Source organism: Nannobrachium achirus (assembly GCF_963921795.1).
Source record: "Nannobrachium achirus genome assembly, chromosome: 8".
Classification (NCBI taxonomy): domain Eukaryota; kingdom Metazoa; phylum Chordata; class Actinopteri; order Myctophiformes; family Myctophidae; genus Nannobrachium; species Nannobrachium achirus.
Window position 1 is genome coordinate 18,220,646 of NC_137817.1, and position 23,014 is coordinate 18,243,659.

General features: G+C 42.7%; 1 protein-coding gene across 1 annotated transcript in view; it reads left to right on the forward strand.

Annotated features, from left to right (window-relative positions):
• Nucleotides 1-22,060, forward strand: part of kirrel3b (kirre like nephrin family adhesion molecule 3b) — a gene marked incomplete at both ends in the record, with an annotated part of 254,831 nt that extends 232,771 nt beyond the window's left edge. The window contains 7 exons of the mRNA XM_080731474.1: nt 9,263-9,363; nt 13,413-13,623; nt 15,832-15,939; nt 16,597-16,680; nt 17,092-17,207; nt 18,341-18,427; nt 21,590-22,060. Of these exons, the coding sequence (XP_080587600.1) occupies nt 9,263-9,363; nt 13,413-13,623; nt 15,832-15,939; nt 16,597-16,680; nt 17,092-17,207; nt 18,341-18,427; nt 21,590-22,060 (1,178 nt within the window). The remainder of the gene's footprint in view (nt 1-9,262; nt 9,364-13,412; nt 13,624-15,831; nt 15,940-16,596; nt 16,681-17,091; nt 17,208-18,340; nt 18,428-21,589) is intronic.
• Nucleotides 22,061-23,014: the final 954 nt, after the last annotated feature.

Here is a 23,014-nt window from a genome sequence, read left to right on the forward strand (position 1 = left end):
ACAAAACCCATGTGGTATGCGCCCGGACCAGTAGGCCAGCGGGCGCCCCATAGACAAGCTATTTAAAAACAACAATCTGTGTTGCATCTTGACTGATGTGTAAAGGAGAAAGAAACAATACAGACTCCGACATAGCATAGTAAACAGAACATAAGGATTATTCTTTGACAAAACCCACAGAGCTGCGGGGGGTGCACCAGAGAACATGGCACACCGACGCTCCCTCCAGCGAAAAACATGATGAGCCCAGACCTTCTGTGAACTGTAATCAACACCCTCCCTCTCAATCAGCCATAACAGCACATCAGCTAAATTGTGTAAATTCAACCCTCTGTCGTTCTGTCAGCAGCAACTCACATCCCTTTTCTCAAGTATGAATATGTAAACAAAATATGAAATATCAAATTTTCCCTGTTTATTTTGAGACCAGTGCCTTATACCCTCCTCTCACACGTCTATGGAGATTGTGTTGTTTATGAAAACAACGCAGTATGAGAAAGGGAGATGGATTGTTTTAAAAACGATTACCGCGACAGTACTCATAGAGCGGTACATTGGAAAACATGAAACAGCTGAAGCTGGCATGTTTACTAGGTCTCGCCAGATTTCATTCAGGCATCATCCAACTTCTCTGGAAGCCGTTCTGTCTTTGTTATTTGTTTATGTTCCTCCTCATGTGTCTTCCCGCGCCTCGCGGCACCAAAGATTTCCTTTGACATTCAAAAAGCCGCCATGCATTCCTTTTTACGCTTCTGAATAATTTAATGATTCATTTATTTATTTTCAAAAACACGCGAGGTCTGAGCCAGATGACTTTTCTTCTCTTCTCCGTGTCCCCTGGTGTGGTTCAAGTCTTCAATAAGTGTGCATTTCAAGTGTATTTTTCTCCCCAAAAACTTTGCTCTCATTTTGGTGTGCCAGGATCTATAAATATGCTACTGTGGCATGCTCCTAGAATCAACCTGCCAAAATCTCCTCACCCCTGGCCCACATGTACCCCCCCTCCCCCCAAACACACACACACACACACACACACACACACACACACACACACACACACACACACCGATTACTGATTCACTACGGCGAGAAGCAACATTTGAGACATTTTACCCTATATGAGCCGGAGGCTGACTGAGAAGAACAGGCGCTGGTTTAAAACGCACGCACGCACGCACGCACGCACGCACGCACTCACGCACGCACGCACGCACGCACACACGCACACACACACACACACAAAGCAGTTTGACTAAGAATACACGGCTTCACCAATCAAAGTCAAATCAGCATACAAGATGCTGAAGTTTAATTGGCCCTTATAAAATATATCCAATAAACAGTATACACGCCAGTCTCACTAGTTGCATACTGTAGTGTATACGGTAACAACCTATAAGAAATACACAGAAACCAGTATACTCTATATGACATGTTGTTCAGAAATCGAAAGATCCTCAGTCTGACCTCTTGGTCAGTTCAGTTCAATTGTCCCACACCGTAGACAAGTTAATTTCGATAACTTTTAACACACTACAAAAGCCTTTCTTGGTTGAAATGACAGCGGCGCTTGAGGAGCGCTCTCCTTCATGGTCGCTCCATTGATTGCTCTGCGGCGGTGTGATGACGGCGGTGGAATCCAAACAGCCCTCTCGCCTCTTCATCAGCCGCTGCTCCCCGACAGTCTTTGACAGTCGGCACGACTCAATTGATTCTGACAGTGACTGAATAGCATGACTGATGGCCCATGCCTCTCTGTGAAGCACTACCTTGCTTTGATCACACCTATATCGTGTGTGGAATGTGTGTGGGGGGATGGTAACAGCACGTGTTTTTGAGTATGCAAGATATCGTCTTTGTCGGGTGAAAACCTTATATGTCCAAAACCGTTCGTTTAGCATTTGTAATTTTAAAATGATTTAAACGATTGTGTGCTTGTAGATCTGCTGTTTTCACTACTTTTGTGCGACGGCCTTGTGTGATGAAGCAGGGTTTTACTTTGCGAAAGAACGTACAATTTTGAAACTTGGAGACAGGAGGTTTCCACCCGACAACGACGATATGAAGGGTGTCAGTTGTGTGTTTGTGTGTTTTTCTTTTTACCTCTTATTTGTTTTCCCTCCACTCCCCTCGTTCTCCATAATCGCCCTCCCATCCCCACCGCGGTTCTTCTCTACGCCCTCAGTTATAATGCACGTCTTAAAGAAGAAATTGTTGATTTATTTCTTCCCTCCGCCTCTCTTATCTGCCGTTGCATTCCATTGACTCCCATTGTGGATCGCTAGGCATTAGAATACCACCACCCCCCCTCTTCTTCTTCCCCGGGGAAGAGTATAATTTAATTATAATCAAACAGCTAGCAGGGGGAGGCAGTTTGTGTTCAAGTCACTAATGGATACGTATTACACTGGTTGAACGTTTTCACGCACTGGGTGGGAAGCACCTCAGCGTTTGATTGTGCTGAGCCATCCTTGATTGTCCTTACCCAGAAGGATGTACATCAGCAATGTATGAAGGTCGCCCATATGATCATGCTTATGATAATTTACACTGTGTGCAATATCTGTGCGTGGGTTTGCCGGTAAATAGGTATTATTTTGCAATTCTCCTGACATGATTGAAAAGATTTAGCTTGCCCTACATACAGTACACGTAAAGCCCATTAATGTTCATGGAATAAGATCAATTTATATGCATTGTGACGTCTCTGATGTTGTGAGGCATGCACACTAAACTAAATAAAAGGGGTTCTTTGACTCATAATCATAGCCAAAGAACCTCTCTTTTGATGCTATATGCCAGTGGTTTTCAACCAGTGGTCCGGGGACCACCAGTGGTCCTTGAGGGGATTCCAGGTGGTCCCCAGCTAAATGATGGAGTGTTGGTAAACAAATCGACCCTTATAGATCTTTAACTCTTGAGTGTGTAAAATGAATGTTATGCTCTCAATAGTTAAATTATTGTTAAACATCTGCATTACTTAATTTAAAGTCTACACAATTAGAGAATGTAGAAAATGTGTTATTTTAGTCAACATTTGCCTGATATCTCTCGTATGGCACCACAAAATGGAATTGTGGACAAAATCTTATCCAACAACAACAAAATATAAGTGTTGGGTTAAAAATGTAGAATAGGCATCTCGTCTGCTGCTCAAATGCAGATTAAAGAATGGACCTTGAAATGGAAAAGGTTGAAAACCACTGCTATATACCATCCATCTTAAACGTGCTATAGACATTATCACCTTTGTCTAAAGCTATAGAATCATTAGAGATGACTAAACTAAACTGAATAAATAGTAGAGAAACCTTACAAGGGCTGATCAGGTTCTTTGTTTGACAGTGGTCCTATAGTCTAGGTCTCAACATCGGGTACGGGTATCACCAGGTGTTCAAATCGACCCTTAAAGGTCTGAGAATTTTACAGTGTCGATTAGGCTCCTAAAGATAAAGTTACAGATCCGTTGGACCCCTGGTGGCCCAGACATTGAGAACAACATACGTGGTCAACATAAATATTGCAGGCAGAAGATGAACCAAAGAGTAACTAAACTGCAAAAGGCATTTCAATTAAAATTCTAGTGTGCTGTGCTGCGAGGCGCAGTATGTGGCGGCACGCACAAACCATAGACGAACTAAGCATGTCGACGTAATTACTGCACGTACTAGGGCATTCACGAATAGTGATTTTTAGTATTCGAATTATTCGACCTCAAAGTATTCGAATAGTCGGATATTCGACAGGACTGGCCAAACTGTCAAATATTAAGTAAGCAAGAGGCAAACATTGTGAAAATAGCCGATCTACACAACGCGTTGCGAGGCATTGTGAGCATGTAGATCTGCTATTTTAACAATATTTATCTGTGGAATCGAGTCACATTAAATGTACGGTAATACCTACAAATCCAAGTGCTTGTCAGGGTGGGGGTCCCCTGTTCAAATATGTTTATTTTGGGGGTCATGGCCTAAAAAGGTTTGAGAACCCCTGGTATAGAGCATTAACTCATCCACCAGGGGCACTGACAACTCATTGTTATGACTTCCTATCTAGCCAAGCTTTATAAACTATATATTTTTTAAAGAGAAAACAAAAATAAGCGAATATTCGACTTCGGTGCACCACGACGAATAGTGACTTTGATATTCGAATATTCGAATATTTGGTGAATGCCCTAGCACGTACTCTCTCACCCAAAACGTACACAACATATACAGAACTATGAACGGCCCTTTACTGTTAACGTAACACAAAAGCCCTGGTCCTCTCTCTCTCTGTACACCTCGTTGTCATTGTCCTCTCTCTCCTCACACATCCTGTTTCCCTTCACTTTCAGCTGCTCCCCCACCATAATCAGCTTATATGGTTCAGTTTGGGCAGCAACCATTGTCCTGAATGCCCTGCTGACTATGGGATTTGCTGTCTTTTAATGGATGCAATGATGGATGTGAAAATGTGTGAGCGACGTTTTATATGTAATGAGATGCATACTCTGTTGGGTAGCCAGGGAGAGCGAACCCATTACCACATTAATAGAGAAATAGAACCGATGTATCCCCAAATATCCCACAGGGCACTTTGTTGCTTTGAATCCCCTCCTTTATACCGGTATGCCCGGGAAATTAGCATTTGATTCCGCAAGCTGCCTGTGTCAGTCTTCTAAAAAGAGGACGGCAATAAATAATTCATAATTGGGACAGAAAGTGCATCATTAAAAAATGTGTCCTGAGATGTTGTTGATATAAAGTCGTAGATTGACAATCACCTTTATGGAGCTTGCCTCCTCTCCAGGGAAAATCCATCCTGAAATGGAATTCACATTATTATTTCTATAATAATGTACAGCTCAGTTTTAATTTGTGAATGTGAACAAGTCTCTCGTTAAGCCAAACAGCAGAGTGACAAGAACGGGGTGATGTTGTCTAGAGACAAGTCCTGCAGCTGCTAAACAGACAGTGAATAATGGAATCATTCCTAGGACACTATGACAGTGCCCATGGTGTTCTTAACTGGCATATGGGTACGCTTTCTGATTCAGAGCTGTAGGCCCCACATTCAAATAATACAACTTTATTTTGGATGTAAAAATCCTAATATTATGAGACTTACACCACATTTTGATCCAGGTCGTGCCATTAGCCCCATAAAATCATCATTGACCCGCTAGAATTTGATGCACCAATGACCCCCTCCAAGTTTCACAGAAATTAAAATATTCTGTATTATTGTGTAGGTAATGATACAATATTGACTCATTTTGGGGACCCCCTGGAACCCCCTCAAGGACCACTTTTTGAGAACCATTGATCTACTTCTAAATCTTGATACAGTATTTCGATGTCCCTCTGTTTAGAATCTTCAGTACTTTGGTTAGGGTTATGGTTATGGTTATGGTTATGGTTAGGTTTAGAGTTAGAGTTAAGGTTTAGGCTTTTGGTTAGCATCCACCAGGTTAGCATTCACCTGTGTCTGCAAGTTAGCGTTCACCAGCGTCGGCAGGTTAGCGTTCAACTGCGACGGCAGGTTAGCCTCGGACTACTGGCCGCTCGAAAACAATGGCTCATCGAAACATCACTACGTGCCCGATCTACAGTGTATTTCTACTCTGCAATATTGTGAAGAATACGAGTGGGTTGTAGGAAAGGCCTTCAGTACTGCATACGGTACATATTACAGTACATCATTGATTAATATGGGATCATATTGAAAGTGGATACACTCCGCTTCAGCTCCCCATCCACTCCAGTGTGCATACACTTGTTGATTTTTATGAGATTATATGGAGTGGATACACTCGGCATCCAATGTGCATACACTTGGTGGTTTTATGGGATTACTTAAAGTGGATACACTCTGCGTCCAGTGTGCATACACTTGTTGATTGTATGGCTGTGTATTGAACGTGGATACACTCCACATGCAGTGAATGGCAAAGCGTGCTTTTACCGGAGCTGATCAGTGTTACATTAAATATTAAGGTGTTCTGTTTGTAGGTATTGAAATAACTGTCAAAGGGCACTGGAATAATACAATGTCAATCATAGTTTAGGGTGGATTCCTCCTTTAGAGGAGTAGTTCACCCTCAAAAAGATTTCTTTTACTCACGCCATGGAGACTTGAATTCATGGATATGTTTTAGTTTGTGTCGCATTCCTAAACCAATAATTTGATTATAATGAATGTACCCCCATTGATTCCGGTAAGGGACCCAAAGTGTCTTTGGGTCCCCTAACGGAATCAATGGTGGATTCATTGGCTTAGGAATGTGACAAAAGTAAAAAAAATGTCCATGAATTCAAGTCTCCATGGGTTGAGTAATCAATAGAAAAAAAGGCATTTTGGGGGTGAACTACTCCTTTAAGGCTAAAATAATTAAATTGGGAAAAATGGAAAAGAAAGAAGAAAAGCTCAATAAACCTTTATAAACCTGACTGACTTTACTAATGCAGGCAAAACTCATCTTTAGCTATTATGATCACTATCATGTACTGCTGTATTTCTAGAGATTAGAGGTCAAGGAGTCCTCCTCTGAAGCCAGATATACCCCGCAATGACCTCAAAGGGCCCCCCAGGACATGAGCGAAAAACACCATCTCACTCTTCTTCACATTTATAGATAACATGCACTTCAACCTGTCACGATCTAGCCAACCAATGCAATTACACCTCCCACACACAGCACAATAATGCACATGAAGTGCATATTGCACGATCACAGTGGCCAGTGGAAAATTAACAGAAGCAAAATATAGCTGAGGACACGGCCTGACCTCTCTGCTGTTTCTGCCTCTTTCGCCGAGAGAAAAACAGATAACATAAAGCAGGCCTTAGCGAGCAAGTATAGGAAGGCCAGCCTTTTTGTTCAAATCCGATGACCTGCACGTACCCTTCAATTTAGCATGGAAACACAAGGCCTGGCCTCTGACACTGGCTCCAATCCCACATAATCAGATTGCACGGCTCACTCCAGTTCTCTGACACATCGTTCTCTGGAATAAATAAAACATGTCTCACAGGCACAACGCTCTGACTACCTGCCCTGACACAAGACCTGTGTGCGGGTGCCACCCACCTCCACCCTCAAATGTGTTCATTCGCACAGCGTGAAGGCAAGATGTACAAACGAACACACACACACACACACACACACACACACACACACACACACACACACACACACACACACACACACACACACACGCATCAATATGCTTGAGCACACACATACATTCATAGCAGATACACAAAAGCATGCATGCTCGAACACACAAACTCGCGCACATGCACCCAAAGTACACACAGGCATTCACACGCATGCACACAAGCTCGCGCACACACACACCCACACACATACATTCCATCCAAGCCGTCTGAGCCACAGAGATAAAGCTATCTAATTATTTTCCTCATTTACAGCCCTGATCCACAGAGCAGATCCTTCTCAGCCACCACCGCCTACCCCAGGCAAGCAGCAAGGAGTCTGTTCTAACTGGGGTCGCTATACCAACCACACCATGCACATGCAGCTGCCTGACCACACGTGCTTCTGCACACACACATATACACACACGCGTAGTACATCCACTCACAGATATGCAACGCAAACTCACATACTCTACTAATATGACAAGTCCATAAAGGCTGTGAGTACACGCATGGAAAGAGAAGCCCGATGCCGCGAACTATCGGCCCATGTTGACGTGCTAAAGTGAGACCATTAAAGAACTTCAGTGCAATATCTTGTCCATTTGCTTCAGTTGCTCCACAGCAGCAGCCTCCCAGCTCCTCCAGTAGCATACCAAGACGCCATCTGCCAGTATCTCATTAAAATGCTAATTTATTTTAATAAGGGACAGGTAATAAACTGCAATTATGTATCGGCAGCAAGATGCCAGAGAGCAGGAGTTTGAGGGGAGTTGGCTGGGAAACGCGTCGTCGTACTAATCAAGAAGCAGCCCTCCCATTCAGCCCCCTTGCACGCACGCACGCACGCACGCACGCACGCACACACACACACACACACACACACACACACACACACACACACACACACACACACACACACACACACACACACACACACACACACACACACACACACACACACACACACATTCTTAACCCTGCCCATCGCTAGAGATGCGCTTAAGATTTGATTTTGCCAGCAGTTTAAAGGCCAAGTCTGTGACCATTTTGCCACCCTATGTTGGAAACAGGCCATCCTCTAATAGCTTCACTGAATTAAGATTTATTGGACCTAAAGACATCTTTTCAACCTGAAAGGTTTGGTATGTGTTGGCCAACCATTTTGAGGCTGTAATAGATTTTGTTAAGGTTCATAAACACTGGAGTGAAATGTGTCTTGAGTTAGGATGATCTAAAAAAAAAAAAGAGATCCCCAACTATTGCATTGCGTCTCCAAATAAAGAAGTGTGAGTAGCCCTGCCTGTAGCCCAGAAGACTACAGTAATATCTCCATCAGGCAGGGAGGATTCCCCTTGGACCGAGCCCATTTATAATATCTGGTTCAAATCCAGGTGGTTACAGAAGCACAGATAGCCCACATTTACAGCCTCCGGATTGTGTCTTTAAGGAGAGGAAACAGATTTCTGTATGTTCAGCACGGGGGCACTTTCAGACGCAGCCGATCAATAGGCAAGTGTTAGGTCAAAGTTCAAATCTTCTGTGAGCAAATTGAAAGGGGAGAAACAACATGTGGACGTGTGTTATCTCCCCAGGAAGACAGCACACTCACGCCTCTCGGCAGTCCTGATTAGGCTCTGAAGAAATATCTGGGCTCTCTCCACTGTGACCCTTATCTCAGCAGGGAGGAAATCAAGCTGGCCATAAATCAGCTATTTCTTCTCCATCCAGAATGAGGTCTCAGGGTTCCGTGTCCATGCCCTTCATTCTGTCCTGGCCTGTCCTTGGCTAGATTGTGTCGAGGGTTGAACTGCGTTTCGATATCGAACCGCAATAGAATCCAACCCCATGAGCTGACCCCGAATTACTGCACACTACAGACAGGTACTATTCACACATGTGGAAATGAGAGTGAAATCACTATGGTGAGGGGAGAAGAGGAATAAAGAAGGAGTAAAGAAAATCAATGCCCTAGAATGTGTCAGAGTGACTCGATTAAGTACAGACATTGTATTGTTACATGGCCTTCGCTGAAGGCGATTTTGATGAATCATTTTTGCAGTGACATTCGGGCTACTCTGCGGTGACGTGTGCTCTTCTGCCTTCTCCCTCCCAGGGCCTCCAATCATCTCCAGCACCCAGACCCAGCAAGCGTTGCATGGTGAGAAGGGACAGATCAAGTGTTTCATCCGGAGCACCCCGCCCCCAGACCGCATTGTGAGTAATTGACCTATTTCATCTTCAGTGCCATTATCCCTATTACGCTCTGTTCGTGTAAGTAGGTTATTTTGAAATTACTGTTGCTGCAAAAAATCAACTGCTATTTCATGGCTCTGTGGCACCTGAACGATGCAAATTAGACGCCTAATGTCCTTCTCATAATCCTATATTTGATTGATGCGTCTGTTCAATGGGACTAATCAGGCCTTTGTATAAGGATAATGCCCTGACAGAGCCCCGCTGCCCTATTAGCTATTGATTAAACTATCTTAAAACATGTGCAATACGAACAAGCACAAAAGTCTGTTTAATGAATGTAATAACATCATTTGTTTTTTGTATGAATAGGGGGTGCATGAAGCATTGCAGACTTAGGCCCTTAATTTCTCATTTAATGCATGCTTATGCTCTGTTAGCACAGATCCCATTAAGATTTATGGGCCTTAGATAAACAGCCAACTCTGGTGAGCCTCCTCTTCATGCTAATATTAATTATGAGTTTGTGTGCCTGCGTGCGTGCGTGCATTCGTGCGTGTGTGTGTGCATTTGTATTGTGTCTAACTGCCACGTACTGTCACCTAATGTGTTTTTTTTTCTTTTTCTATACTCATGCTGAACATAAAGTAGCTGCATTATTAATATCCGGTTGATTTGATGGGCGAGACTTTAGGGGTAATGGCTACTGGGTCCTGAATATTAATTCTGGATTCCTCACTATTTATTCTTCACATATTGAAAGTGTCAGAATGAAAACCTAGTTCTCTTTGTTGTTTGTGTTTGTTTGTATTTTCCTTGCTTACCTAAAACGAGCATCAGCTGACAGCTGTGGGGAAAAATAGACATACAAATGCAGACACTGCAGTATGCAAGCTACAGTATGCTTGCGAACCAGCGCTGCACTTTGGCTTCATGCCCAAAGGGAATTGTTTGAAGTGTTGCTGTCATATACGAGCTGTTAGAAATGACAAAACAATGATGGGAAATACTTTGTTGAAATATGCACATCACTTCAGGGTGTTGGGTTAGGGCATGATCACAAGGTAAGAACCTTCCTGCACACAAGTATAAATGCTTAATATCTCAAATCAAATAAATACAGACCCACAGGTCATGTCATATTGAGTCATAATACAACTGCTATTTCATGGCTCTTGTGGCACCTGAACGATGCAAATTAGATGCCTAATGTCCTTTTAATAATCCTATATTTGATTGATGCATCTGTTCAATGGGACCAACCAGGCCTTTGTATAAGGATAATGCCCTGACAGAGCCCCGCTGCCCTATTAGCTATTAGCTACTAATAAAACGATATACATACATTTATAAAGCTCGGTTGAAAGACATGATTAGCAAAATCTAACTAGATTCACTTAACCAGTTACTGTATATCTCCTGGTGAAAAAGAGAACAGTTTACCAGAAGTGATTGATGGGAAAGTCCTCATTCATGCCTTTTGGAGACTAGTGTCCTATTTATAAGCCCAAAAGGATCTCTACTATATCAACAGTCTACTAATGTCTCCTCCCCATCTGGGGCATTTTTACATGTTCAATCCCCTGACATTTTGGTGATGCCACACTGTGTCATGGCCGACATAAAAAAGCATGGCTCTTGGGGTCTTGGTTACGAATATTGCACTTCTGAGATGCATGTTTTAAGCGCACGATTAGTTTTACCAACTTACCCTAAACCACCTGGGCATTTTTGAGCAAGTATACTACGTTTAGTGGCTCGGGTAATGGTGTCCTTGAACTTGAAACATTTGCCCATGAGATGGTGTGTGAAAGTTTGGCTTAAACATTAAGTTAGACTGTACAGAGCTACAGTAGCATACCTGTAGTTTCCATCTGGGGTCTAGTCTAGGAAAGATCCTGGTTTTGGGGAGAATACCTGATTTTACTACCTTTTGTATGGTGTTAGGAGGGCGTATATACTTTACATCTCTTGGTATGTCTGCCTGAATCTGTCGCGTGTTTAAGCCACTCGTCTTCATAGCCTCTTTTTTGAAGTGCTGGTAGTCCACTTGTTTGTTGTAGTCCACTCCGTCCCTGCACTGTATCTGAACTGAATGTCATCTGTATAGGCTGATGGGTAGCCTACATTTTAGATGTAATTGGTGAAAGCTACGGTATAGGGTTCTATCATTTTGAAAACCCATGTCTCTACTCCCTGCATATTGTAAGGATGTTGAGCAAGTTGATTTCTCGACATACGTTCTATGACCATATCAAGGTCATCATGAATTTAATCATAAAATCAATAAACATTTGTAGGTCTTGTTTGGAGCCATCCCACAGTGGAAATATGTCATCCACATAACGCTGCCACAGCTTAATATGGGTCAGGGAGGGGTTGGGACCAAATAACATGTCCTATTCGAATAGGGCCATAAATAAACCAGCATAATTCACAGCAATCTGACTCCCCATCACAGTGCCCCCTTCCTGAAGATAGTAGTCCATCTCAAACTAATTCAGACAATGCCTGATATAGTGTGTACTACTCAGTGAGGACCGGGTTTCATTCTTATTAAGATGTGTGAGCGCAGGTGTATAAGCTATCAATGTTCAGAGTGGCCATAATCACTTCTCCCTTGATATTCCCCATACAGTATCTTTCAGGGTGCTTGTAAAGTCTTTGAATGGAGGAGATGTGGTTTGAGAAAGGAGTAAACATATTGTGGAAATGAGCTCTGTTAGGGGCCCTATAGTGTGTTGCAGGGAATGCAGAGAATGTTAAAGAGGCAGGGGCTGAAATATCTTTTGGTGGAGATATTGAAAATAGCAGACCTCCGAGCTCACAACGCATCGTGCTGTGACGCGTTGTGAGCTTGGAGGCCGGCTATTTTCACTACTTGCATTCATGGTCTGGAGAGGCACATTTTTACAGACGGATAAAAGGGCATGGGCTCAAGCACCCTTTGATGTCTATGTGTGCAAGTGTGGTGTGTTCAGGCATTAGTTGTGTTTCAGAGTTTTAGAGTTTGGTACAGTAAACCAATATAGTTCTACTGTTAAGAGATACACAAAGAAATGTCCACAGACATGCATATTGAAGCTAGATAAAGAAAAAGTCTTTAAAAGAGCCCAAGGCAGCGTTCATGTCATACAGTAGTATAACTTCAAAGGCAAAGACAGCTGCAGTCTTTTACTTTTGTATTGGGATCGAAATCCCTGAACCTAGGATAAATGCTCTAGTAACAATGCGGTATTGTGTAATTATTCTTTTCACAGCCAGACGGAAGGTAGGAGGGTTATTAATTACTGATTCTCCTCTGCCATTCTCTACTTCAAGAAAATAATGCATGTGTAAATTCTAAGGCTGGAATGTTAGTAAAAAACAATGCAATTATGGTTGACTCAAAATGAGGCCATTCAAAGAGACCAAACCTTGTACAGTAAGCTACTGCACATGTACCTCTCTTCTATCTTTATATATATATATATATATATATATATATATATTCTTTTTTTTTATATATATATATATATATATATATATATATATACAGTATTTTCTGGACTATAAGGCGCACCTGACTATAAGGCGCACTGTCAATGAATGGTCTATTTTCAAACTGTTTTCATATATAAGGCGCACCTGACTATAAGGCGCACATAATAGACGCTACCGTTGCGTTATGCATCAAACAGATGGAGCTGTGCTAAAGGGAATGTCAATGTCAATGAATGATCCATATATAAGGCGCACTGGACTATAAGGCGCACTGTAGTTTTTTGAGAAAATTAAAGGCTTTTAAGTGCGCCTTATAGTCCGGAAAATACGGTATATATATAAATCTGATCAGTATTTGCAAATAATAAAAATCCTCCTCCGGGGCCGCAGCGTGCGGTAAGCGAGCACTGCCCGGTCAGGCAGTGGCGTCGAAATGAATTTTTTTTTCAAGACATGGTCAAGACATGGTCAAGACATGGTCATGAGCGAGACCGAATGGCATTGCTAGGTCAGAGGTACAAAATGGCTGAGGGCGCTTTTGTTACTAACGTCACTCTTCATGCTTTTCGATCCACTCTTCCTCTTAGGCCTGGTCATGGAAGGAGACGGTGTTAGAGTCTGGCACGTCGGGCCGCTACACCGTGGAGACGGTCAGTACTGATGAGGGGGTCATCTCCACGCTGACCATGAGCAACATTGTTCCGGCCGACTTCCAGACTATTTACAACTGCACCGCCTGGAACAGCTTCGGTTCTGACACCGAGATCATACGGCTCAAGGAACAAGGTGGGAGCCAAGGTTCGACAGATTCCACCTTTCCTCTTCTTCCAAATGCCACATGACTGTGATGCGGGACAAGTATGCAGATGCGTAGGCAGATGGGGAAACAATGTCACATGCACACTGCACACTATAGTATTAAAATATACCTAGCTAGGGATATTATATAGTAGGCATAGTATAGTAGGTAGTAGGTGCCTATATACCTAGGTATATAATTAGCATCTGTTAATAGCATTCATTCGTCAGAATTCTTATAGAATTTGAAGAATCAGAATCAGCTTTGTTGTCACATCGCAGGTTTACAGAGTAAAAAAGTGGGTGAAAAGTGGGTTTCCGTGCATAGTTCCCATCTTATCGAAAGACAAAGAAGACAAAATATCTACATTTAAAAGTCAGTGTGTTGTACATGGGATTACTGTGCAAAAAAAGAAAAGAAAAAATATGTCTACTGTACAGTATGTAACAATGTCTACAATTTACAACTTACAACCAACAAGTACAGTCCAGTAAAAAAATAATAAGGTGAAGAAATACTAATTAAACATTCATGGCAGTAATAATTGCTGTAAAAGTAATGGCCATGAATTGAATTAATTTCTTCTCGTCAAGATAAAGTGCATCCCAAAAGAAGCAATTTGAACTGGTGGCCCAGGCTAAATTGAGAACATGCTATATATACACCATAGCCACAGCACATAAAAACAGAAATCGCTTGCTGTGGCCCTGTCTGTGCCAGAGTCTCATTATAAACAGCCTTTATTTGTTTTTCAATGCTTCATAAATGAATACATTTATTGTAACTCGTTGGCTTTTCAGTAGAGAAGGCTTTGTTTTCAATCCACTAATTCCAAATGATAAATTATAAGCTGCTTATATGAAAGTGACATTGATCAATGAAGACATTAAATAGGCTTTAATGGCATAGGGAAGAGCACTCAGCTTTGTTGCGTTTGTTTTAAGTGCGAGAAGGTCATTAACATGGGCCAGTGACTCAGGTCTTCATTATAGTGCTCTTCGAGGAAGGACCTGCATATAGATGAATATTGCCTGCAGGTTTTATCACTTTCTAGTCACAACGCGCGCGCCGCGTGCACACACTCACACACACACACACACACACACAAATGTGTTTGCTCCGACAAATGCACATGCACGTAAACACGGACACACTCTTTGGCTCTATTTAGTACTCAATGAAAATAAAACCTCTTAGCCAAATGCTTTTATTAGGCTAAATGAGTGTAAATTAAAAGTTATTGGACAGTAGGATAATGAGATATCTGTTCGCCTGCAATGAAACACAAAAGGCTTACTAATGAAGTTTCTCCCTAGTTTGTTGGTTTGGTTTTTAAATACCGCTTTCTGTAAAGCAGTTTGTGACCAACCTGTTTTTAAGTACCTGATAAATTAATTTGTCTGGAGTTGATTTGACTTGAGTGGGAGTAGATATGGGGAAAAGAAACGGTAATACGTGAGTTGTAAACAAACAGCATTGTTAGTCAACCTCCCAAGAAACTTTGCATAAGTACATGAGGGGCCACCATATCAAAACACTCTCCCAGAAGGAAAATTAGAAACTAAACTATTAAGTATATTTCGCATATGTCTGTGTAAGCATAATTATGTGCCGATGAGAAAAACTAAAAGAAACAGAAGCGGATGATTGACAGAGGAAAGATCATTGGTAGGGCTATATATAGTACACGTATGTCAAATTCCAATAATATATATAGATATTACAGGAACAATCTTAACAAATAGAAAAAGAAAATAGTGCTGATGTTAAACAAATTAGTTGTACCGTATATAACAAAAAACAAAACAAAAATGTCTACTTTATAAAGATAAATATTTTCAATAAAGAGCAGAACAAGCAATGAAATATACCAGATTTTCACTTAGTGACACCCACACACAACTAAGAATAACTGAATTCATATGCTCTTCAGTGGAGGACAGGTAGGCCAACGATAGGTGTGCATTTTTATCCCTAAAAATACTTTTAAAGCATCAATTAGTCTCTAATTGTTCATATGTATTCAACATAACACTGTTATTTTATAAACAAACTAGGGGATTGTCTTGATTGCTGGTCGTCAGTGCCAGGTGCCCATATGGCACCCATTGAAGCTCAGTGATTCTGTGTTGTTAAGTATCTGTATCTTCTAGTAAACATACTGTAGGTAAACCTATGCAATCTGTTTTCCCCTCCCTCCTCTACAGAGTCTCTGCCGGTGGCAGTGATCATTGGTGTAGCTGTGGGAGCCTTTGTGGCATTCATCGTGCTCATGGGAACAATCGGAGCATTCTGCTGCACCCGTTCCCAGAGAAGTATGTCTCCTCCTGCTTACTTCTTCCATTCCTAAGGCTAGGCCAAGCTAGGCATGCCACAGCCAAATCAAAACACACTCAGCCACACTGCAAAATGATATCCATCAGAAAAATACATCCATTACATATGCAATTGTTTTAACATATCAATAGTTAAACTGCAACGAACATCTACCAATAGGAATTCAACAAACTCCCCTTGTTTCACAAAAAAACAAAAACACTGTTTTAAGATTTTATTATTATTATTCATTTACTTTTGTGATACGTCCTCATGTCATGTGATCTGAGTCTGAATACTGACAGTCTCCAAGCTACAGCACAGTTGCAGCCTTAAAAGATCTCCCACTTTTTACTACTGATTTACTATGACTATGGAAATGAATGCTTTCTTTTATCTGTTGAACATTACAAGGAATAGTACTAGCATGCCCAGAGACACACTGAGATTCTAGTTACCAATACGATTGTCTATTATGTATAATAGGATAGATATAAAAGATACATGTGCGACTAATACAATGGCCACCCTATTGTACCTCAATCTTATGTTCTGACTGTCATCCATATCCATGATGTAACTGAATAACTAGAGACAGTCAACAACCACACTGTGCCGCCGGTCCCCTCAGCATGTCTATTGTCTGTATACCACAGAAGACGCACACCTGGTTATGCCCTCACTGCCCGTCTCCATCTGTGCTCACCAGAGAGAACTTGCAAGCAAAATTAAGACAGAAAGTAAGACTTTGTTATACTGTATGCCAGTACAATGATGAGCAATGTCCCAGAACAGAAAGAGCCACTGTGCAAGGCTGTGTTGAAGTTGCATATGTATGCAGAAAAATAAAGAAAAGAAACATACAGAAATCCGTAAAGTCTTGCAGTGGCAGAATACGAAAATGATTCATAATGCTTTCTCTTGTTTTTATTTTTTTGTTCGGTTCTTTTTTTATAAATGTTTTCATGCAATAGGAAGTGGGAGTAGGGCGGGGGGGGGGGGGGGGGGTCTCATAGAAACCCAACCATCTGGCTAAATTACTATGTAGCACTGCAAAATCCATTGTGGGGAAATTATGATATCAACAAAAATACAAAAAGCACATTGGGCTAAAGTACTGAATCGCGCATTGTTCTGTGTGTTTATCCCAGACCTAAAAGGAGTTGTGTCCGCAAAAAACGACATCCGAGTGGAGATTGTGCACAAAGACCACAATGCAGCACGGGAAAATGAAGAGCACGCCTCCATGAAACAACTGATGGTGAGTGTGAGTGTCGCACCGTACTATAACTACTATTTGCACTTCCTACTTCTCACAAAACTCCTCAAGTTACAAAACTACTATACTGTCTGTGAAATCATGAATGCTTAATAGTCCTATCAAATATGGTTGGCTTTAATAGTGGTTTGCTACTGAGTAACCCCTCTTTATGAATAATGGAATAGCACAAATATGTCAAATTACCATCTTAGAAACTATGTTCTTCATAGACCTCTAAAAAGACATGCATAGGAGAGGGTCTGAACAAATAAAAGATACACTTGCACATCGAATATACTTGCATTTACAACAGGTATTGCATAACCAAGGGCATTCGTTCCCAACGGGCATCAGCCTAGTTCTAGATAATTTCATCCCCCGCCTCACCCCTTGTTTCAAATTAAAAACTCTCTAGCTTTTCATACACAGTCCAACCATAGACTAGGTTTTGACCTACACACACATCTTCTTTGGAGATCTCTTCACAAGTGGAGCGTCTGCTAAATGCCTTCAGTAAATAGTCATTGTAATTGTAAGTGGTGTGATTTCCATATAAGTGGTGTGATTTACTTTAAGTGGTGTGATTTCCATATACTGTAGTGTACCGAAAGCAGAACTAGTTAGCCTACAGCAAGAGGTCTTGACATCTTTCTTTATGATACATAATGGGAATTAATGTTGCAGCAGGGGAAATAAGATATCACACCATCATCTGAAAAAGAAAATTCATGCTACTGTCTGTGACTGTATGTGCTAGAAGTGAGTGAAAGCGGGACATGATATTAACAGTTTTCCCGAAAGTGGAATTGCTGCAGTTTCAGGATTCTCTGATATGGCCTGAAAAACTTGAGCTTGATACCAAAACCACAAACAAAGCTTCCATGAGAGTGACAGATTGACCCCCAGGGGTCAATCTATCTAGGTTTGTTTTTACCAGTTGCAAACGGCTGCTGCCTGTAAGTGGTTTTTCAGGGCGATTTTAAAAACCTACAAGCTCACACAGCGCATCACGGACGCGACACGCTGTGAGCTTGTAGGTTGGCTATTCTTGTCGCTCGACAAAGTAAGAATAAGCTGAGGAACTACAGTACACAGACTACACGTGTGACCTTTATTTTCTTTCCTCGACTTTCAAGCAGGTGGAGCGAGGAGAGTTCCAGCAGGAGTCTGTTCTGAAGCAGTTGGAGGTCTTACAAGAAGAAGAGAAGGAGTATCAACACATCAAGGTAAGCAAGGGGAACAATTACTGTGGTTATTGAAGGCCCTTCACCCAGGGACCCATACATTAATCCCATTGCTTCCACCACAAGGTGGAGCCAAGGATAAAAAATGTATCCAATTAGAACTGCACTCTGTCAGGTGCCAACTAGCGTCTTGTGCACAAGTAGGCCAAGTATGGCCTACTTGTGCGGCCAGCAGAGTGTGCCATGAGGTGCACTCACCACTGGCATCACCAAGAATGCTGGTCCCTCATTGGCTGTTAATGATGACGTTGCCAGAAAAGCTGGTCCCTGATTGGGCTACGGGCTTAAACACGGGCAGACACCAGCATACATACGCAGCCGAGCGCTGTACTTGCGTGCCCTGCTGGCGCAAGTATTTAGAGCTCTAATTTGATTACTTAGGCCATCATTAAAGGTGGGGCAGGGAAACACAGGTTGTTTGGCCCTGACGTTTGCTCATAGAATATAGTTTACTATAAACCTTCTCTCAAAACCCTATTAGAAAGGAATTAATGTTCCATCTTTAGGTAGCTTGGAAAGGGGGTCTTCAGGGGCACTGTTAACAATGCTAATTTAAGAAAGGTCCTGTCTGTATTTTTCTTGGAAACAGTTACGTCCCTGCAATTATATTTTTTCTTTCCATATTATCTACATGTAAGTCCCATTCTCATTATTTTTTAAATAAACATGACTGGGCATGTGGGGAAAGTCATCATTAAAATATGCTTGAAAATGTGTCTGTATGCCGTCCTCTAAGAAGCACCCCTACATAATGGTCTTTGCCATGTAAATGCCTCAATTATTCTGGCCCAGAGTACTAAAGTAACACACTACCCCAGTATTGCATTCATGTTAGTAAGATGGAGGATATTGAATACAAAGAGGATATTGAAATCTCAAAAACACAGTTTACATTGGATTTCAGCCACTGCCCAAGCGATCAAGCATATGAAATAAATGGTCCATTCAGATTCTGTGAGGCATGCCACAGCCTATCCAATGGCTGCGGAGTAAATCTTGTCCTATTTATTTATGCCATTGTCCAAATGAATGTTCCCGACGGCCTCCCTCAAGTATTCCTACATTGTCTCTGTCTGTGCACTGTTCCCACTGGCGCTGCCTTCCTTGATCCTAGCTGATGATGTGCATAGGATGAGAGCACAAGGGACCGAGCAGGAGATAAAGGCCAGGCACAAACAGTCTCTCTCCCTGACAGCTGATAATAATGAGACTAACAAGGACTCTCTCAGGTTGTCGTGGGCTGTGTCATTTCCACCATGATTAGCATTTTCCTCTGTGGGGATTTGGCATTGTGCTCAACTCTTGACATTCGGTATCCATTCACGGCACACACGCAGACTCCACACACACAAACACACACACACACACACACACACACACACACACACACACACACACACACACACACACACACACACACACACACACACACACACACACACTTGCAGCCAGGGGTGTCGCACAAAATTCTGGGCCCTGGGTACAAGGATTCACTGCGTGCCCCCCATGAATGTTCTTCATAGGGGGGAGGGGGTTAAACTCATTTAGACTGGGAACGTATTATTACGCATTATTTTGTGCTTTAACTATTGAAAAATAGCAGATACCGGTATACAAGCTCACAGCGCAGCTGCGAGCTTGTAGATCTGCTATTTTTGAAAAATGGTGAAAAGTCTTTGAATATTTCAAAAAGGTTTTTTTGAAAAGTCTATGTTTCTATGTCAGTGGTGCTCAAACCTTGTGAAGGACCCCCAAAATGATATGTAGGCTATTTGGCCATGGACCCCCATCTCAAAAATATTTAGTTCCATGGACCCCCCAGAAGCAAAATTTGAGTTACAAAAAATGTTCGCTTAAAAAATACATATATTCAAAGATTTCCACACATTTTCACGACTTTTCAAAAATAGCAGATCTACAAGCTTGCAGCGCGGCACTCAGTGCTGCGCTGTGGGCTTGTATATCTGCTATTTTTCAATAGCTAAAGTGTAAAATAACGCAGGCCCCTCCACCTTGGGCCCTAGTAACTCAGTACCACTACCCCCCCCCCCCCCCCTGTGACGCCCCTGACTCCACAAAACACACACACACACACACACACACACACACACACACACACACACACACACACACACACACACACACACACACACTTGCAGCCAGACATTTAGTAATGGCACTGTGCCTGGAGCCCAAAAACTACACACAGCGCAGGGCAGACATATGGCCTCTCAGAAGCCATTTCTGTGCATACATGAAGTAAAAGTTTTTTTTTGTAAATATTTCTGGCCGTTTTGGGTCTAATTAAGAGCCGGCATTTCAGTGAACTTTGCAGACTCACGCTGGTTGCCAAACTGTGAATCATGCACTTAATTGGATGTTTTTTGGATGGACTGCAACAGTAGACAGACAGTCCTATAAAGGTGACTGACTGAGTTTATCACTGATTCTGACTGATATGAAGTTACACCATTGGTCGGTCAGCCAAAGGTTGGAGTTATCCCTTTGGGATTTAGGAGTTACAGTAATGTCAGTCAAGCGTCCCGTGAACTTGGCCAATGAGCCAAGGCATACATACTGTACATATACATACATCATACAGACAGACAGACAGACAAAGCCAGATGTAGGAGTGGTTAGCAGCGCCTTAAAAATAATTCTGTGTGAACAACAGTGTTCAATTACGTCATCAGGGGCTGTTTACTGTAGCTCCACAGTCTTCAATTATGCCCACAGGGGTCTTCAAATATGTCCTCAGCAGCCTCGCAAGTGATTTAAATTAAAAGCCCTCTAGCGTTTCTCCTTGGACGTGACATACTGCATGCCTCTTTTCTTATTTATTCCACAGTTTGAATAGTAATGAATGCCAGTTTGACCTTGGCTCATGTTAAGCTAGGAGAAGAATAAATACATTGAAACAAAGTGTTTTTTTTCCTCTACCCTCTGAAGATATATAGCCTAGTTATTTAGAGTAAAGATTTATATTTCATTCTTCATCAGTGATAACTCAACTTAAAAGCTGCCCACTCCTGCGATATGTGCGTTGAGTCCTGCAGGACCAGCGGGATCCCAGTCACGGTGCAGTGCTCAAATAGAAATACAGAGATCCACATGGTTCAATTGTTTTGTCTTCCTCCTCCACAGGACCCCACCAATGGCTACTACAGCGTCAACACCTTCAAGGAGCACCACACCCCCACCATGAGTGCCAACAACCAGGCCCCCAGTGAGGCCAGGAACCCCACCAGCACCGGCACCCTTGGCAAGCAGCGGGTGCCGACGGGCATGTCCTTCACCAACATCTACTCCACGCTGGGCACGGGCCCCAACCGCCTGTACGACTATGGCCAGCGCTTTGTGCTGGGCATGGGCAGCAGCTCCATCGAGCTGTGCGAGCGCGAGTTCCAGCGAGGCTCGCTGAGCGACTCCAGCTCCTTCATCGACACGCAGTGTGACAGCAGCGTCAGCAGCTACAGCAAGCAGGACGGCTACGTGCAGTTCGACAAGGACAGCAAGGCGTCGGCCGCCTCCTCCTCCTCCCACTACTCGCAGTCGTCGTCGCAGAACTCTGACCTCACCAGGCCCCTCCAGAAGCGCATGCAGACCCACGTCTGACACCCGCCCCGCCACAGCCAACGGAGGGGTCCACGGGGTCACGAGGGACATGGAAGCAAACCAGCCGGGGGAGCTGGAACTGTGAAAGAGAGATTGGGGCTCCTGTGAGGTAAAAAAAAATGAAGAAATAAAAAGAAATACCAGTAAAAGGGAGGGCGTATTGTTTACAATAGGTTGCCGTTTCTTGCGGGACCCATGGAAACAGAGCAGCTGGCTGGTTCTAATTCGCCATTCAGACTTGTTCAGACTTTTCGAATTCCCTGACATGTGGATCAAGAAGCCTTATATTTCTCTTCACGGTCAACTAATTTACCAACTCCATTTTTTTGTGCCACAGAGGTTCTTGGCCTACACAGAGAGAGAAATCAAGGGTGGAATGTCAAGAGTTGATTGAAGGAACAGGGGCCAAGAGAATTCCAGAAGGCTGGAGTACCACAAAAGATCATGTGTACGACAATCAGCTCATCTGGCAAAAGATCTTTATTTGCCCTCTTGTCGATTGCCATTCGTACTTGATACTTGTTTTGAGTGTCGAGGAAATCTAGCAGTTGTGCAAGTGCAAGCCAATATCTTGCTGCTCCTCTCATATCCAGGACAACGGTGAATGTGCACGTGTGGTAGCTGAAATGTATTTCTTCCACCCACTTTTCAGTTCTTCTTACACCCCCAAACACATGCTGGATGTTGAGCTTGGCTTACAGAACCTTGCCCCTCCTTTGTATTTGGAGCAAACATCTCTACATGTACCCAAAGAGTTGCCAAAACAATTAAATGACGGCTGTTTGCTCGCCTCCCCGGTGGCATCTGGACCTGTGCACTAAACAGAGAGCTTTGGGGGGCCAGGGTATTCTTAACAAAAAGCCCCGAGTCATCCTCTTACAGTTCGTCAACGTTAGAGGAGTATCAGTGTATATGACACATCTCAATTCTGTTCTACCATCATATTTTCAGCAT